The sequence below is a fragment of the Esox lucius genome, chromosome 11 (genome assembly GCF_011004845.1).
Source record: "Esox lucius isolate fEsoLuc1 chromosome 11, fEsoLuc1.pri, whole genome shotgun sequence".
NCBI classification, from domain to species: Eukaryota; Metazoa; Chordata; class Actinopteri; order Esociformes; family Esocidae; genus Esox; species Esox lucius.
Genome location: NC_047579.1, coordinates 10,467,170 through 10,480,861, shown reverse-complemented (window position 1 = coordinate 10,480,861; position 13,692 = coordinate 10,467,170). Strand labels below are relative to the sequence as shown.

General features: G+C 44.0%; 1 protein-coding gene and 1 pseudogene across 1 annotated transcript in view; one reads left to right on the top strand and one right to left on the bottom strand.

Moving 5' to 3' along the window:
• Positions 1-13,692, top strand: part of LOC114834060 — a 202,607-nt pseudogene that overhangs the window by 89,458 nt on the left and 99,457 nt on the right.
• Positions 6,150-13,692, bottom strand: part of LOC114840304 (NACHT, LRR and PYD domains-containing protein 3-like) — an 82,873-nt gene continuing 75,330 nt past the window's right edge. The window contains exons 9-11 of the mRNA XM_034295559.1: positions 11,073-11,246; positions 7,295-7,341; positions 6,150-7,134 (exon numbers count right to left, since the gene is read on the bottom strand). Coding sequence (XP_034151450.1) covers positions 6,584-7,134; positions 7,295-7,341; positions 11,073-11,246 — 772 coding nt within the window. The 3' untranslated portion in view covers positions 6,150-6,583. The remainder of the gene's footprint in view (positions 7,135-7,294; positions 7,342-11,072; positions 11,247-13,692) is intronic.

The following is a 13,692-nucleotide window of genomic DNA, read 5'->3' as shown; positions in this document are numbered from 1 at the left end:
AAGAACACAAGATGCCGAATGAATCTGTGAACAAAGTTGAACTTTGTGAAGGTGATCCAGAGGTGAGGAAATCTGCAACAGTGAATGCAATCATGCAGACAAATGAGGAAAGGCCCACAGACAAGTTGCTCAATCACTTTTCAGACTGGCTGAAGTTAAAAGTAGCAGTTGCATGGATCCTAAAAATAATAAATGCACTAAAACACCTTGTGCAGAAAGGAAATGACTCAAAGAAAGATGGTAAGCAGACTCTCAAAGGGTAACCAGATCGACAAAAAGGTATGTCAAAGACAATATAAAAGAAATAATCACAGTTGATGATCTTATAATGGCAGAAAAGGCTATTATCTTATATGTACAGAGACAAAGCTTCCCGGAGGAAATTGACATGCTGCAAGAGGGTGCTTCCAATGTGAAAAAGGGCAGTAGCATATACAGATTGGATCCAGGGCTGGACGATGGAATCCTCAGAATGTGTGGTCGTCTCAGAAGAACAGCAATGCCTGAGGAAAGAAAAAACCCTGCCATTTTGGCCAAAAATCACCACGTGTCAACTCTGATTATACGTTACTTCCATGTTCAAACTGGACATGGGGGAAGGAACCACATGCTATCTCAGGTACGAAAAACATACTGGATAACAAATGGTAAAACTGCTGCAAGAAAGGTTCTCTCTCACTGTGTGACTTGTAGAAGGTACAGAGGTAAAGCAGGCGAACAAAAGATGGCTGACCTGCCAAGTGAAAGACTGGTCACAGACTTACCACCATTCTCCAACATTGGCCTTGACTATTTCGGTCCTTTTGAGGTAAGAAGGGGAAGAAGCACAACGAAGAGATACGGCGTAATCTTTACCTGCATGTCAAGCCGGGCAGTACATCTGGAGGTAGCATGTTCTTTAAATACAGACTCATGCATCAATACAATCAGAAGGTTTCAGTGTCGAAGAGGGCGGGTAAAACACCTAATATCAGATAATGGCACTAACCTTGTAGGTGCAGAAAGAGAACTAAGAGAAGCACTCGGATCTTTAGATCAAAGGAAGATCTACCAGACTCTGATGAAGGAAGGAGTTCAGTGGAGCTTTAACCCCCCTACAGCCTCTCACCATGGTGGGTTCTGGGAACGCCTCATTAGAATGGTAAGGCATGTCTTATGCTCAGTCTTAAAACAACAAACCTTAGACGATGAAGGGCTACACACTGTTTTCAGTGAGGTTGAGGCAATTCTTAACAGCCGTCCCATTACAAAGGTATCTGATGACACACAAGATCTAGAGGCCCTAACACCGAATCATATTCTGTTGCTCAGAACTAACCCAATTCTGCCCCCTGGAGTCTTTTCAAGGTCGGATCTATACCACAGAAGACGCTGGAGACAGGTCCAGTATATGGCCGAGCTGTTTTGGAAGAGATGGCTTCTAGAATACCTTCCTCTTCTACAAGAACGACAAAAATGGTCAAGGACAAGAAGACATTTTATCCCAGGGGACATCGTCTTGATCACAGACAATGGCCTTCATGTATTGGTTCATCCCTTTTTTAGCCTTTGTGGCAATCATCCATTCGTCAATGGAGAGGTTCTGCTGGGGTTGGTAGAATGACTTGCATGCTATTTTGATGTCATCCATAAGTGGCCTCACACGGAAGAGCGTGTCATATTCAGGGGTCCCCTTCTTACGGTCGTTGACCACATCCTCAGCAGGGTCACTCGTGGACATTCCAGGAGATGACACGGAAGCTGTCCCTTGGCATCAGTGAGGCTGGAAAAGGGACACTGAACATGTTTTTGTCTCCAATAGTCCGCTACAGCAGGCAACTTGAGGATGGCCATGTAAACAACAAGTCCAAGGTACTTGAAAAAATACAGGGGGGTGAGGGAAGTCCACTTGTACTTTTTCCTGCTTTCAATCAAATCAATCAATCAATTTTATTTATAAAGCCCTTTTTACAACAGCAGTTGTCACAAAGTGCTTTACAGAGACACCCGGCCTTAAACCCCAAGGAACAAACAACAGTAGTGTTGAATTTCAGTGGCCAGGAAAAACTCCCTAAGAAGGCCGAATTTTAGGAAGAAACCCAGATAGGACCCAGGCTCAGAGGGGTGACCAGTCCTCTTCTGGCTGTGCCGGGTGAGATATTAAGAGTCCAATTGGAATAATAAATACATTTATCTGGGCTAAATCCAGAGTCTATTTGATTTTAGACTAGGTCAGAAGTATGACCAGGTACTCCGCAGGTACTCCGCAGGTGTGGACAAGGACCTCATCTCCTCCTAAAATTTAAAACTGGAGGAGACTGAGAAAAGTTAGTAGTGCATTCCTCATATCCCCCAGCACAATAATATAGCAGCGTAACACCTTGGAACTGAGACGGGGGGGTCCGGTGACACTGTGGCCCTAATGCCTAGCCGAACATTAAAAATGCAGTTTGCACTTTCTTAGTTACGTTTTCCTTCTTGTTACTATGGCGTAAATGTCTCTCTCTCTCATCTTCATCCGCTTATCCGAATGGGTCACGGGGGCAGCAGCTCCAGCAGGGGACCCCAAACTTCCCTTTCCCGAACCACATTTGCCAGCTCTGACTGGGGGATCCCGAGGCGTTCCCAGGCCAGTGTCAAAATATAATCTCTCCATCTAGTCCTGGGCCTACCCCGAGGTCTCCTCACAGCAGGAGGTGCCTGGAACACCTCCCTAGGGAGACGGCCTAGGGTGCTCTGGTACCACGTACACTTATGAGCATCATTATGGTGTTTGTTATTGATAATCCATGACTAGAACAGAACTCTAACAACAAACGACCACTCGAGTTCAGATCAGGGAGGCCGTTCCTTCCTATCACGCCTCACCAGGTGTCTCCATCATTGCCCGCGTGTGCGTTGAAGTCCCCCAGCAGAATTATGGAGTCCCCTACTGGAGCCCCATACAGGACTCCATTCAGGGTCTCCAAGAAGGCCAAGAACTCTGAACTGCTGTTCGGGGCATATGCACAAACAATAGTCAGAGACCCCCCCCCCCCCACACACAACCCGTAGGCATAGGGAGGCGACCCTCTCATCCACTGGGGTAAACTCCAACATAGCGGCACTTAGCAGGGGGCTTGTGAGTATCCCAACCCCCGCCCGGCGCCTCACACCCTGGGCAACTCCAGAGAAGAATGAAGTCCATCCCCTATCCAGGAGTACGGTTCCAGAACCGAGACTGTGAGTGGATGTAAGCCCCACCAGATCTAACTGATAGCCCGGGTCTGGTCCTTCGAGGCCCCTGGCCTTCACTGCCACCCATATGGCAGCACACCCCACCCCAGCGGTTCCTCCCATGAGTGGTGGGCCCATAGGATGGAGAGGGGGGTGCCACGTTGCTTTTTGTAATGTTGGTTACAAACTGATATATAAATTGAAGGGTGTCTAGAATCTAAACAGAGGTTTCTGTTGTTCTCATTATCTAGGCACATTCACTTACATTCATATTGTAATTGTTAATGCTCAGATTCCACAGTTGAAATAAAAGTCCCTCGACCACGTCTCCAAACGTTACCAGTTTCTGTGTCTTTTCTGTGTCCTGCTACAGAGCCCAATACCCACAAAACCAGGTTAAAACCAAACTACACTCCCTGTGTAAAACATGTGCATATTCAACCGAAACTTGATCTGTTACTTAGATTTTGTTCATTGTTTTTTGTACCTGATTTGGCAATGTATCGTTTGTTTCCCATGAAAGTAAAACCTTGTGAATTGAATAGAAGAGCAGAGAGGAAGAACAGAGGAAGAGAGAAGGGGAGCTGAAGGAAGAAAGAAAGAAAGAAAGAAAGGGGGAGAACAGGAGAGGAAGAAAAGAAGAGGAAACAGAGGATACAAGAAGAGAGGAGAGATGGGTGTTGTGAGAGGAAGAGAAGGGGGAGGACAGGAAGTGAGAAGGGGGAGAGCAGGGGAGAGGGACAGGGAGAAGAGGGGTGGAAAGGAGGTATGGAGAAGAATAGAAACAGCAGAGATGAAATGAGGAAGAAAGAGGGAGAGAAGGATGGGAGAGGCAGAGAGGATGAGGAGGAAGGAGAAGACAGGAAGAGAGTGGGAGAGGAAGAGTAGAAGACTAGAGGAGGGGAGGAAGAGAGGAGAGGGAGTAAGGTGTAATTTAAGAGAAAAAAGACAGGATGAGAGGAAGACAGCAGAGGAGGATAGGGGAGTTGAAGAGAGGAGAAGTGAAGAGGATGAGAGGGAGGGATGAGAGGAGAGGGGCAGAAGAAAAGGGGAGTAGGGAAAGAAGAGGAGAGGAAAAGAAGAGATGAAAAGGAGGGAGAAAGTGACATGGCCAGGAAGAGAGGAGAAATGAGGAGATGGGGAGAGGAAAAGAGGATAGGAAGTTAAGAAGGCAGGAAGAGAGGAAAGATGAAGATGAAAAGAGGATAGGAAGAAAGGAGCAGAGCAGAAGAAGAAGGAGAGATGAAGACGGAAGAACAAAGAGGGAGAAATGGGAAAGATAAAGAGAGGAGGAAAGAAGGAGAGGAGACTAGGAAATGGGGAGAGGAAAAGTGAAGCAGAATGGGAGACAAGGAGTGGGAGAGCAGAGGGGGAGAGGAGAAGAGGAAGTGACAAGTATAGGAGGAGGAGTAGAGGGAGAAAGGAGGAGAGGGGGAGAGGAGGAAAGTGGAAGGAAACAAGAAAGACACTAAGGGAGGGGGTGACAAAGAAAGGAGGAAGAGGAGAGGAAGAAAGGAACAGAGGAAGATGAAGATAAAAGAGCAGAGGGGGAGAAGAAAGGAGGAAAGGGGGAGAGCAGGAGAGGAAGAAAGGAAGTGAAGAGGGGAGGAAGAGGAGGAAAGGAGAAGAGATTGAGAAAGGAGAGGTGGACATTAGGAGAGAAATGAGAGGATGAGAGGGAGAACAGGAGAGGAGGAGAGGCAGAGGAGCAGAAGAGAAGAGGAAAGAAAGAGTGGAAGAGAAAGAGAGGAAGAGAGGAGAGAGGGCAAGGAAAAGAGGAGCAGAAGGGGAAAGGAGTGGGAGACAGAGATAGGAGAAGAACTGAGGGGGAGATGAAGAGATGGAATAGAAGATGAGAGGATGATGGAGAGGAGAGGAAGAGAAAGACTGAGGAGGTGAATAAAAGAAGAAAGAGGGAGAGGAGCAGTGGAATAGAGGAGGAGAGGGTAACAGAGAGGAGAGGTGGACATTAGGAGAGGAAGTGAGGATGAGGAGGAGAAAGGGAGAGGAAGAAAAAGGAGAGGAGCAGAAGGAGAGACGTCGAGAGGGACAGGAGAGAAGAGGAGGAGAGGAAAAGAGAAGACAAGGAGGAGACAGGAAGAGAGGAGCACAGGGAGAGACGAAATGAGAGGAAGCAAGGAGGGAGAGCAAGGGAGAAAGACAGGGAGATGAAGAGAGGAGGAGAGGAGATGGGCAAGGGAGTGGGAGAGTAAGAGGAGGATAGGAGAGACAGAGGATGAGGAGGAAAGAGGAGAAACAGGGGGAATCGCAAAAATAGCAGAAAGGGGAGAGGAAGTGAGGAAGAGGGGGGGACAGGAGAGGGAGGTAGAGAGGAGACACTGTATCAGAGGGGACAGGAGAGGGAGGTAGAGAGGAGACACTGGATCAGAGCAGACAGGAGAGGGAGGTAGAGAGGAGACATTGGATCAGAGGGGACAGGAGAAGGAGGTAGAGAGGAGACACTGGATCAGAGGGGACAGGAGAGGGAGGTAGAGAGGAGACACTGGATCAGAGGGGACAGGAGAGAGAGGTAGAGAGGAGACACTGGATCAGAGGGGACAGGAGAAGGAGGTAGAGAGGAGACACTGGATCAGAGGGGACAGAGACACCCTGAAACACAGAAGAAGATGTGTGTGTGTGTTTTCTATCCATGTTTCTATCAGGTTCTGTTCACCTGGTGTGCTACATGGTTCTCTTTGTTCATGGTTAGTAGATCAGTTAACAGGAGGAGGTTCACTAAGTTTCTGTTGTTGGACGGTCAACTGTCACATCAATCCAATGGCTTTGGTGGTCTGTGTTTAGTAAAGTATTTACAGCATCTGTCCACACACACACCCAGGCACGCACACACACGCACACACATTATACATAACACAATCCAAAATAATCTGTTTTAAAAAAAAATATTCTGTCAAATCTGGGACACTGAAATTAATTTACATAAGCAGGAATGTTTTGTCAACAATTAAATAAATAAACATTCTACAGACAATGTTTACAAACACCAATGATAAACAATAACAACCAGATGAATGATTTCTAATTGTGAAGGTTTTACAGACCAGTGTGGTGATTCATTCTATTGAATAATGACTCTAGCTTACAGGTTACATCTTCAGTGGTGTTTAATCAGGAATATTTACAGTCATATGATATATTTACTCACTACTAGAGAGTTATTGTCAGTGTTTTACTACGGTGTGTTTTACTGAACATGACCATGGTGTGTTAGGAGGTAGGAGTGGTGGGTGGGTAACAGGTGGACACCATCAGCTGATACGTCACTGACCAATGACCACTCAGGTTTCCTGTCTGAACTGGATGTGGTAATTTATTCTGTTTTACTACGGTGTGTCCTACTGAACATGACCATGATTAGAGTGAAACATCATGTTGTGTTTGACACAGGGACCATCTGACACAGAGACACTGAGGAGTCATAAACATAAAACCCTGGATAGAGGGGCTCAGTGAATGTGGTGTTGAATGTGTACAGGTGGGTCAGTGTGTCAGAGGAGACCCTGTAGAAGGACAGAGTGCCGGCTGGCCAGTCCAGATACACTCCTACTCTGTGGGAGTCTGAGGAGGTGACAGGTATGTCAGTTGTCTTATCATTGTGTCTGACAGAGTAACGGTCAACATAACAGTACAGAATCCAGGACTTGTCATTGTATCCAAACCAACAGTCAACACCCCATCCTCTCCTGTTGATTCCTTTATATGTCACTCCTATCCCAGCCCCTCCCCCACTCCACTCTACCTCCCAGTAACAGCGTCCAGACAGACCTTCTCTACACAACACCTGTTCCCAGTACTCAAATCTCTCTGGGTGATCAGGATACGGCTGCTCTTCTCTCCTCCATGTCACCTTTCTGTTCTCCTCAGACAGAGAGAGTTTTCTATTTACTGTGTTTGGGTCCAGTGTGAGATCACAGACATCTGATGAATGAGACCAAGACACAATATTACACATCATCATCAATCAGATTATATACACACATGCAGATTGAAACAAATATGCACAAACTTACAGACACACACACACAGACATACACACATACACCAGCTGTATATGTGTTCTGTATAATAAATCACTTACATTTCTTCAGGCCTGATTTCAACCTCCACTCTCCACCATGATCCATACTGTGGAAGAAGCAGATGAGCAGACTGTCATTCAGTGACACACAACCTGTCTTACACACACACACACACACACACACACACACACACACACACACAACCACACACAAAACCACACACACCTTATATACCTGCAACACAAACATCCACACAGACATTACACCCAACACACACACATACGCACACACACACACACACACACTCACACACCACCTCTCCCTGTCCCCCTTCATAAACACAACACACTTGGGTTAGACGAATTATGCAATTATGATCTAAATTTCGATCTACACTTGGGCACTTGTTACACTTAAGTAAATGAAAAATGTAAGTAAATTAACGGTTTCATTCACTAATGTGAATTGGTTTCCAGCCCTTCAAAAAGAGATGATTGTTCATCACTAGTCAGGGTTCGTTGTTATTCAATGAAAACTGAAAACTGAAAGTCTGTGTTAGAGATCAAACATTAGAGGTATTTTATCCCTTTAATGTATGAAACAACACAGAAGAGTCAGTCTCAGAATGAACAATATAGACCACATGGAAAGTGCAAACATACTTCATACAGGAGAAAAAGTCACTCAAGGCTTGATACATTTTGTACCCAAATGTATGAAAATGGCAAATCATAATTGTTACTGCAATCACACACACACACACACAAACACACACACACACACACACACACACACACACACACACACACACACACACACAAACACACACACACACAAACACACACACACACACACACACACACACACACACACACACACACACACACACACACACACACACCATATAACCTCTTAGTTTTTTTTATTAAAACGTCCTCCGTTCTCCCAGAACATGTATCCTGCCTCGTCTCTGCAATGTTACACCCCGAAAACACACACCACACAACCCCCCAATCACACACAACTCCCCAGTCATAAACAATACACAACCCCCCAATCACACACAAACACAATACACAACCCCCCAGTCACACACATACACAATACACAACCCCCCAATCACACACAACTCCCCAGTCATAAACAATACACAACCCCCCAATCACACACAAACACAATACACAACCCCCCAATCACACACAAACACAATACACAACCCCCCAATCACACACAACTCCCCAGTCATAAACAATACACAACCCCCCAATCACACACAAATATAATACACAACCCCCCAATCACACACAACTCCCCAGTCATAAACAATACACAACCCCCCAATCACACACAAATATAATACACAACCCCTCAATCACACACAACTCCCCAGTCATAAACAATACACAACCCCCCAATCACACACAAATGTAATACACAACCCCCCAATCACACACAAACACAATACACAACCCCCAATTATAAAACAAACACACCACACAAACACAATACAGACACAAAAAAAATACACAACCCCCAATCACACAGAAACACAATACACAACCACCCAATCACACACACACGCAATACACAATACCCTAAAAATACACTCACACCTCCTCTAATAACACACCATACACAACCCCTCCTCCAATAACACACCACACACAACCCCTCCTCTAATAACACACCATACACAACCCCTCCTCCAATAACACACCATACACAACCCCTCCTCTAATAACACAACACACACAACCCCTCCTCTAATAACACACCATACACAACCCCTCCTCTAATAACACACCATACACAACCCCTCCTCCAATATCACACCATACACAACCCCTCCTCCAATAACACACCATACACAACCCCTCCTCCAATAACACACCATACACAACCCCTCCTCTAATAACACACCATACACAACCCCTCCTCTAATAACACACCATACACAACCCCTCCTCCAATAACACACCATACACAACCCCTCCTCTAATAACACACCATACACAACCCCTCCTCTAATAACACACCATACACAACCCCTCCTCTAATAACACACCATACACAACACCTCCTCTAATAACACACCATACACAACCCCTCCTCTAATAACACACCATACACAACCCCTCCTCCAATAACACATCATACACAACCCCTCCTCTAATAACACACCATACACAACCCCTCCTCCAATAACACACCATACACAACACCTCCTCTAATAACACACCATACACAACCCCTCCTCTAATAACACACCATACACAACCCCTCCTCTAATAACACACCATACACAACCCCTCCTCCAATAACACACCATACACAACCCCTCCTCCAATAACACACCATACACAACCCCTCCTCCAATAACACACCATACACAACCCCTCCTCCAATAACACACCATACACAACCCCTCCTCCAATAACACATCATACACAACCCCTCCTCTAATAACACACCATACACAACCCCTCCTCTAATAACACACCATACACAACCCCTCCTCCAATAACAGGAAGGGGAGGGGTACTAAGGTCAGGAAGGGGAGGGGTACTATGGACCCTGTGTTCTGTTTAGAAGCAGACGTCAGGAAGGGGAGGGGTACTATGGACCCTGTGTTCTGTTTAGAAGCAGAGGTCAGGAAGGGGAGGGGTACTATGGACCCTGTGTTCTGTTTAGAAGCAGAGGTCAGGAAGAGGAGGGGTACTATGGACCCTGTGTTCTGTTTAGAAGCAGAGGTCAGGAAGGGGAGGGGTACTATGGACCCTGTGTTCTGTTTAGAAGCAGAGGTCAGGAAGGGGAGGGGTACTATGGACCCTGTGTTCTGTTTAGAAGCAGAGGTCAGGAAGGGGAGGGGTACTATGGACCCTGTGTTCTGTTTAGAAGCAGAGGTCAGGAAGAGGAGGGGTACTATGGACCCTGTGTTCTGTTTAGAAGCAGAGGTCAGGAAGGGGAGGGGTACTATGGACCCTGTGTTCTGTTTAGGACCAGAGGTCAGGAAGGGGAGGGGTACTATGGACCCTGTGTTCTGTTTAGAAGCAGAGGTCAGGAAGGGGAGGGGTACTATGGACCCTGTGTTCTGTTTAGAAGCAGAGGTCAGGAAGAGGAGGGGTACTATGGACCCTGTGTTCTGTTTAGAAGCAGAGGTCAGGAAGGGGAGGGGTACTATGGACCCTGTGTTCTGTTTAGAAGCAGAGGTCAGGAAGGGGAGGGGTACTATGGACCCTGTGTTCTGTTTAGAAGCAGAGGTCAGGAAGAGGAGGGGTAATATGGACCCTGTGTTCTGTTTAGAAGCAGAGGTCAGGAAGACACAGTTGAACAGGGAGACAGTGGTGGATGTCTTTTTACACAAGAAAAATTACATCTGATAGGGAAACATCCAACAGGTCAGTGTGACCATTGTCAGGAAGTTGAGACAGTGGATCATGTGTTGAGGCAGTGTGGCTGATATGAGGGGGAGAGGCTGAGATTAATACTGGGTTTGAGAGAAGAAGGGATACAAGAGTTGAGGTTAAGTAGCAGAAACGTTGATGTTGTGGTTATTATCAGTCAAAACAAAAACAGACCAGCTGATGTCTGAACATATTAACACTGATGGTCCAGTCATATTTAAATAATAATTAATATACATTATAAATAATAAATGTGTTTTCCTCAAATTCACAATTAACCAGCTTGATTTCATAGCAGTGTAGTTAGACTTTGAAACTGTGCTCATGCTATGCAAAATGAGTGCAGGTAGGCAGGTCTGTATTTAACACAAAGCAAAACAACATGACAACTTTATGCCACATTAATGGAAAAGAAAACTTCTACAGGACTTACTTGAGTTTCTCCAGTCTCCAGTGTGGATCCTCCAGTCCAGCAGAGAGCAGTCTGACTCCCAAGTCTCCTGGATGATTGTAGCTCAGATCCAGTTCTTTCAGGTGTGAGGGGTTTGACTTCAGAGCTGAGACCAGAGAAGAACAGCCTTCCTTTGTGACCAGACAGCCTGACAGCCTGCACAGAGATTATCATGTTATCATGATTTCATAAACGACTCACATTAACAAAAGTCTATGAACTTAGTAAAGTTCTGATGGGCAACCAAAGCTTCTTAAGCCCTTACAACATTGTAAACAAATATGAAATAGGTAATAAAGATTAATTTAGTCATTAAACAGTTCACAATAGTGACATCTCCAGATCAGCAATAAATCACTTGAGGTTACGAGTTCAATTAGAACGGGGGGGGGGGGCAGTGAGTGAAAGCAACTTGGCATAAAAGACAGAACTGGGAGCATTTTGTAACAAGTTTTAAAAAGGCATTGAATCAAACAGAGATTCAGACGTCATTGATCAAAAGGTTTGGTAAATTTGAAGCAGTAACTTCCCATTTTGAAACCACATGTTTTAAATGTATGACTAAATCAAACAACCTAGCCACGCTAATTAAATCTCAATTGAAAAAAAGCCACGTATTCAAAATAAAACTATTTACAAAAAAGAAAAAAACACACGAGTCAATTCTTTGCTTTCCAAGACGAAAGATTAACCTGGCGTGATGCTAACTCTGTCCAGCCTAAGTCAACTATCCACTTAAATGACAATGAAGAATATAAATTCTAGGTCTTTCAGTGTCCCAACCAGTAGATCTATAGATGTATAGAGATGTGGTTGTGCAATGGGGTAAAGATAAAGAGGTGGACATTTTTTTAATGTATTATGATATTAGGGAAGGTGCTTGTAATAGGAATATACAGTACAGTGTAAAAGTCTTAGACACCTGAAAGTTGAACTAAATCCATGTATTTGGGTAGTAGGTGTTTATCTGTACAACCCAGTTTCCTAAGAATTTGTGACGCTGTGTAAAACACAGAAAAACCTAAAGCATTAATGTACAAATCATTTAAACCCCTATATTCAGTGAGTGATGGGACACATAAAGCCGATGCTCTGAAATATCAACCAGATTGTTGGAAGCACAAGAGTCGAGGCTTGTATCCAAGCAACTAGATCACATGATTGATGAGGTTTGAAGCTTCAGACGTCCTTCAACCTTAACCAGCATTTCAAATGCATGGCACTTTCTGACCATGCTTCAAAACATATGAAACTTAATTAGTTTACAGCCTCATTATGAAGAACTAATGAGATTCACAAGGAGGTGAATGTCAGAATGTTTCTGCTACACATCATTCATTATCAATAACAAACGGATATCCCCAATACTGTAGACTATTGTTAGAATGATGTTATAAGAATGGTAGGAGCGTCAGCTGGCCGATAGCTCAACATGTAGAGCTGTGGATGGATATGTTGATGTTTTAAAAGCCTCAGTATGAGTGACAATTAGGACTTTTCATACATCAAATACTCCCCACTGTAACTATTATACCTATAGGACTGTTACACACTTATGTAATGTATCTGTGGAGTTGAAAGTAACGTTTTAAGGCAAACATGTGTTGCAACATTTCTGTTGAGAAATAACCCTAAAAAGGATGTTTTTTAGGCCTTTGCCTGCCATAATAACAGTTATAAACAGAAAATAATAATAAAAAACATTGTTAAAGTAAATTAAGTTAAGTTCAATTATGAAAACGGTGTTGCATGGAAAAAAACTATGCATAAATATAATGAGCAAGTTAAGAGTGTTACCATGTTGGTTAAAACAGTAATCTGGCCCACGATGCTCTCTGGCATTTTCAATGTGGCCCCCCAGTGAAAATATTGCCCACCACCGCTCTATATATTATAACTTGTCATGTCAGCATTAATTAAGGGCATACATTTAAAACTGACATTGCCAATACATGACACTAGAATGTAAATCATCAAAGCTGACCAATAGCTCAACATGTAGAGCTGTGGATGAATATGTAGTTGTTTTAAAAGGCTCAGTATGAGCGCCAATTATGACTTTTCATACATAGTTTTGCTGCATTTGTAATTTCAACTGCATTTGTCATTTCTACATCAGGAATATTTGCTTGTCTGGTTATAATTTCACATCTTAAATCAACCATTGGATCTACAGTATTTTATGAATGTTTAACTCCAGTGTTTCTCTGGTAGAGATGTATTATTCAGCGTATGATCACCAGGTGATTAATGTCTGAAGCTTTGTTTGATCCCATGTCTTTTTAGAAGTGGAATGTAGACGTCAATCTACTGACAGGCACTGGGGCTTTACTCCATGCCAAGTTATTTAATAATGATTCCCAAATCTATAACATACATGATAGCCAAGCTTATGTAAAGGTGCCATTTAGATGATAAATCTGACATTACTGTCACAGTGTTGAATCTGATTTTAGTTCAGGTTTTATGTGACAGCACAGATATTGAATAATTATATTTATTTACATATTAATTATGTTAATATTTTGTCTTCTGCCGCCACAATAAAACAATGATGCAAACTTTTGGTTGATCAGGAGATTGACCTAAATTCTCAGTGTGG